Source organism: Panthera pardus, unplaced genomic scaffold, assembly GCF_024362965.1.
Source record: "Panthera pardus isolate Hobbes unplaced genomic scaffold, ASM2436296v1 HiC_scaffold_8, whole genome shotgun sequence".
NCBI classification, from domain to species: Eukaryota; Metazoa; Chordata; class Mammalia; order Carnivora; family Felidae; genus Panthera; species Panthera pardus.
The window spans coordinates 76,177,077-76,183,076 of NW_026527013.1; the positions used below are offsets into that span (position 1 = coordinate 76,177,077).

At 36.6% G+C, this 6,000-nt stretch overlaps 1 protein-coding gene across 1 annotated transcript in view; it reads left to right on the forward strand.

Annotated features, from left to right (window-relative positions):
* Positions 1–5,556, forward strand: part of PNPLA8 (patatin like phospholipase domain containing 8) — a 44,037-nt gene extending 38,481 nt beyond the window's left edge. Inside the window, exon 10 of the mRNA XM_019451139.2 lies at positions 4,177–5,556. Within this exon, the coding sequence (XP_019306684.1) occupies positions 4,177–4,451 (275 nt within the window). The 3' untranslated portion in view covers positions 4,452–5,556. The remainder of the gene's footprint in view (positions 1–4,176) is intronic.
* Positions 5,557–6,000: the final 444 nt, after the last annotated feature.

The window sequence follows — 6,000 nt, forward strand, 5'->3', positions numbered from 1 at the left end:
GCTACCTAAAAAGCATTTCTAGATTACAGCACAGTGAGGGGTGAACCTGAGAAAGCAGAATAGGATACAGAACTATAGTTCATGGAGGCCAAGGAAACTAGAATTTTTGGGCAAAATATAACAGGAGGAAGCTTCATAGAGAGAGTGCTCCAGACATTCAGGGGAGTCCCCTTGAGTACTGATCAGTGCATACCTGTGAGGAAACTACCCAAGGCAGGGGAAGAACCACCAGGAAGGGTAGACAGAACAGTTCTTGGAGCTCACATAGGACCCAGAGTAGCTCAGATTTTTATCAATAGAATAGACGGAACTTGTGTTACAGGAGATCATGCAGTGGGGTTCTCAGAAGAGCATTGTTTCTGTAGTGGCATCAGATTAGTTCTAGACTGAGGGCTGCTCTGGATCCACTCTAACACTGCTTAAAAGCAATCCTCAAAAAGATCAAATTGAATCCAGTTAACAGCATCCATTGTTAGAATAAAATCAAACACTGTTAAAGGAATACAATAAATTCCAGTACAGAAAAAAAACAAAAATTCACAGTGTTTGGTATCCAATAAAAAATTGCCAGGCATACAATGAACCAAGAAAAGACACCCTTCACCAAGAAGAGCAAATCCAATCAATGAGAACAGACCTAGATATGAATCAGATGATAGATAGGCAATTAGCAGACAAGGACATTACAGTAGCTATTAAAAGCAGGCTTTACATGTATAGTGGGCTGGAGGAAGACTTGAACATGATAAGGAGAGTAATGAATGATACAAAAGGGACCCAAATCAAACTTCTAGAGATGAAAAATACACTATCTGAAGTGAAAAAGATGCAGCTGACGAGATGAATAGCAATTCTACATAAACACATGCAAGAAATAGAAGAAGGGTAAATACTTCCCAACTCATTCTATAAGGCCAGCATTACCCTGACTCCAAAACCAGGCAAAAAAAAAAAAAAAAAAAAAATGTAAAGTACATAAAAATACCAATTCCTGATTAGTTTCCTCATGCTGAAATTCTTAAAATATTCTAACAAATTGAATTCAGAAATACGTAAGAAGGAGAATACAGCATAACCAAGTAGGATTCATCCCAAGAATACAGAGTTGGTTTAACATTTAAAAACATCAATATAATTTACCATATTAATAGACTAAAACATGAAAAATTTGTGGTAGTTTCAATAGATGTGGAAAAGACTCTGACAAAATTTGACATCCATTCATGATAAAAACTCATAGTAAATTAGGAACGGAAGGAAACTTCCTCAGCCTGACAAAGGACATTTATAAAGAATGAAAAAAAAAAAAAAAAAAAACCCCAAGAAACCTAGAGCTAGCATTATATTTAATGGTGAAAGACTGAATACTTTCTATTTAAGATCAGGAGCAGAGTAAGATGTCTCTCATCACTTCCAGTTGGCATTGTCCTGGAGGTCCTTTCCAGTACTACAAGGCAATAAAAGGATATAAAAAGCAGATAGATTAGATGTGAAGTAAATATTTATAGATAACACCATGGTCTATGTTGACAATCCCAAGGAATCTATTAAAAAGCTCCTAGAATCAACAAGTTGGAGAACACAAGGTCAGTAAAAAACAATTATATTTCTGCATACTCACAACTGGAAGTTGAAATTAAATATATACAAAGATAGACGTCATTTATAATAGCATGATAATATTAAACGCTGAAGGAATTATTTAGCAAATAAGTGCAAGACCTGAACACTAAAAACTATATTACTGGAAGAAATTAAAGAAATACTGAGTAAATCAGTAGATATACTGTATTCATGAATTGGAAAATCTCAGTGTTGTTTCAGTGGCACACCACAAATGGATCTATAGGCACCATGCAATTGCTATGAGAACGCAGACAGCCTTTTTCTGGGGTGGAGATTTAACAAGATGACTGTAAAATTTATATGGGTGTGCAAAGGACTTAGAAGAGCCAAAACAATTTTGAAAAAGAACAAAGTTGGAGGATTTCTGCTCTCTGATCTCAAGACCATAAAACTCCAGTAAGCAAAGGACTGTGTATTTGCATAAGGTTAGACCTTTAGATCAATGAATGGTACATAATAGTACAGAAATTGATCCATACATGTAAGCTCAAAAGATTTTTAATAAGGTAACTAAATGGGGAAAGGATGGTCTTTTTAACCAATAGTATAGGGACAGTTAGGTAGCTGTAGTCAAAAAAGTGAACCTTGACCCTTCACACCATATACAAAAATTAATCTGAAATGGATCATAGATTTCAATATAAGAGTTAAAACTATAAAACTTCTAGAAGAATACCCTGGAGAAAATCTAAATGACATTAGTTTAGATAAAGATTGTTTAGATAGGACACAAAAAACATGAACCAAAAAAAAAAAAATAAAGTAGACTTTATCAAATTACAGATTTTGCTCTTCAGAAGACAGTCTTAGTAAAATGAAAAGATAGTCTGTAGACTGAAATAAAATACTAGCAAAACATGTATCTGATCCATTATCAGACCAAATACATAAACAGATCTAAACTGTATAGAGAATTTTATATATACATATATACATTATATAAATATAACGTATAAAAGAAAACATTCAGAAAAAAATGGACAAAATATTTGAACACTTTATTGAAGAACATATGCAGATGACTAAAAAGTACATAAAAGACTTTACATCATTAGTCATTAGAGAAATGAACAGTAAAACCACAAAATACCACCACACATTCTCTAGAATGGCTAAAATTAAGGCTGACAATACCAAGTTTTGGCAGATGTGAACAGTGGGAACTCTGATATATTAATAGTTGGAATGCAAAATGCTGTGGCCATTTGGAAAATGGTTTGCAGTTCTTAAAAAGGTAAACATGTAACATTGTCTCCTGTGCTTCAATTAAAAAAAAAAAGATAAACACACTTTTCCCATATGATCGAGCAATTTCATCCCAGAGTATTCCCTCAAGAGAGATGGAATCAGGGGCGCCTGGGTGGTGCAGTCGGTTAAGCGTCCGACTTCAGCCAGGTCACGATCTCGCGGTCCGTGGGTTCGAGCCCCGCGTCGGGCTCTGGGCTGATGGCTCGGAGCCTGGAGCCTGTTTCCGATTCTGTGTCTCCCTCTCTCTCTGCCCCTCCCCCGTTCATGCTCTGTCTCTCTCTGTCCCAAAAATAAATAAAATAAAAAATGTTAAAAAAAAAAAAAAAGAGAGAGATGGAATCATATATCCACAAGAAGACTTATATGTAAATTCTTACTGTAGGATTGTTCCAACTGGCTAAAAACCGGAGAGAGCCAGAACTGGAAAGAACAAACTGTGGTGTATATCTGTGCAATGGAATTCTACTCACCAGTGAAAAGGAAGGAACTATCGATACATACATACTATGACAGGGATGAATTTCCAAAGCGTGTTGCTATGTAAAAGAAGCTAGACACAGAACTATGTATTTCTGATTCTATTTGTATGAAATTCTAGAAAAGCCAAAGAGTAAGGAGAGGAGGAACTATTAAGAAGGCATTAAGGACTTTTTGGGGTGATAGAAATGTTTTATGGCCTGATTGTTGTGATTACACAAAGGTATACATTTGTCAGAACTTCTCAAATTATATACTTAAAACTGGTGAATTTTATCGTAGATAGATTATACCTCCATAAAGATGATACCCAAAATTAAAAACAAAAAGAGGGGCACCTGGGTGGCTCAGTCAGTTAAGCATCTGACTCTTCATATCGGCCCGGGTTATGATCTCAAGGTTTGTGAAATGGAGCCTCGCTTTTGGCTCTGTGCTGACAGTGTGGAGCCTGCTTGGGATTCTCTCTCTCCTCTCTCTCTGCCCCTCCCTCCCTCTCTCTCTCTCTCTCTCTCTCACAAAATAAACATTAAAAATAAAACAAGTTGGAAAAGCATTTCAGCGGTGGCTAACAGTATGACCGAAAACAGCGACAAGAGCGTAAAGGAACAAGTAGCAGAATTACAGGAAGAAGTATCTTGGGAGATGAATTTCCTTAGATTCATTATTATGGATTCCTTAAACCTACTTCTAATGGGCTGGAGTGATAAAATAAGTAAGGTTTTGTAATTTGCCTTAAAAGAAGATAATTTTAAATAAGGATAAAATTAGGTCATTGCAGAGTAAGTCCGTTTTCTCATCTACCCTGTTCTCTCTTTGTTTTAACAGAAGTCCATGTGATGCTTGATGGTCTGTTACCTCCTGACACCTATTTTAGATTTAATCCTGTCATGTGTGAAAACATACCTCTAGACGAAAGCCGAAATGAAAAGCTCAATCAGCTGCAGCTGGAAGGGTTGAAGTACATCGAAAGAAATGAAGAAAAAATGAAAAAACTTGCAAAAATACTAAGTCAAGAAAAAACAACTCTGCAGAAAATTAACGATTGGATAAAACTAAAAACTGACATGTACGAAGGCCTTCCATTTTTTTCAAAATTGTGAGAAGTGTGTGCGTATCCATCTCCCTAAGTGAGGGCCTGTTCAGAAGATGCAGTGAATTCAGTAAGGAATTGGGGGCTTTGGCCCGAGTTTGCCTTGAGATGCCGGAGAATTCCTGAAGAAAGACGTGCTCGGACCGGCTTGTGCAGCACAGAGGGTGTGCTTGGTTACAGAATTCATATGGGATTCGGTTTTTATGATGTTCATAATTAACAGTGCTTTAGGAATCTTTCTGTGCTAGTTGGTTTTAGTAGATCTTGGTGTTATATTGTTTGATATTTGAAAATGTATTAATATATGTGCCAAGCAAGAGCTGTGACACCACTACACTTGATGTTTTTGCTTTAGTCACCATAATCATGTTGAATTTGTTTGATGACTGGTTTTCTGTTAGTGGAAAAGCCGATTTCTTAAATTTCCGTCACTGATGTTTTGACCAGCTGCATTTTAGGATCCAAATGTTGCCTTTGACTGTAATGACATCAAAACAGGTGCAGAAACGTGGAATTTCTCTATCAGAGGACTTTCACATTTGAAATATGAAAGAACCAGATACACAGTTCTATTCAAAATTTGTTTCTTTTAGCACTGTTTGGCTCATAAAGAGAGGAGAAGTTCCAATCAACCACTTTTCCACCTGAAATTTCAAGATAGTGCTGGGTGTTAACTTTTCTAGCTCTAGCTTATCCATTCACTGTTATAAAATTAACTATTTGAATTTACTGAGAAAATATCCCTATCTTAACAAAAATAAACTATTGAAATAATGTATTGTTGAAAGGCTAACGTCATTTGTAAAGTTTTTATTGTTCGTAACGTAGCTTCTTCCCACCTGTTGTAAGCATTTGAATATACGTGTCCACAGTGTGCTTAAAAAATTATGTTTTGTTTTACCTGATTAACTCCTTTAACCATCGGATTTCACGGAGGTTGTAGGTGTACCGACCCGAATCATTGTTTATGCCAACCAAATTCATCTTTGCTTTGTTGTCTCTCCATCTGTCATATAAAGCCTTCCATCATGTTTAGATTTGTCCAGAAAAATGAAAAAAGGTAAATGCCTTTTGCTTTGTGTACACATCAACTAAAGCTAAACCCCATTGCCTGGGCATGGCTCTTCTTTGTAACGTGAATTCACAGAGGCAGTGAGGCATGGTTCAGAGTGCTGGGGGGAGCTGAGAGTCTGGATGTTAATCCCACCTCTGAGGCAAAGTCCTGTTTGTGACCTGGAGGAGGGGGGACAGGCGCTCTGGGCTTTGGATATTTTATTGATCGAATGAGAAAAGCTGGCTCTAAGATGTTACGTCCTCTTTTACGGCAATCCAAATTCTGCAAATATACAAGCAAACCATGGGAAGAGATGTGAAAATGAGTTTTCAGTCTTAGTGCTTGGTAGAATTACCTGCTCTTTTCAAAGCAGCAAAGAGGAAAAATCGTCGATTTTAGAAATGTAGTTAATTCTCCAACACATCATATAAAAAACACAGAGAATAGAAATGGTTTTGATGCCCAGGCCTCTTTGAGTGTCTCAACATTCTTATTTCTGTAATAA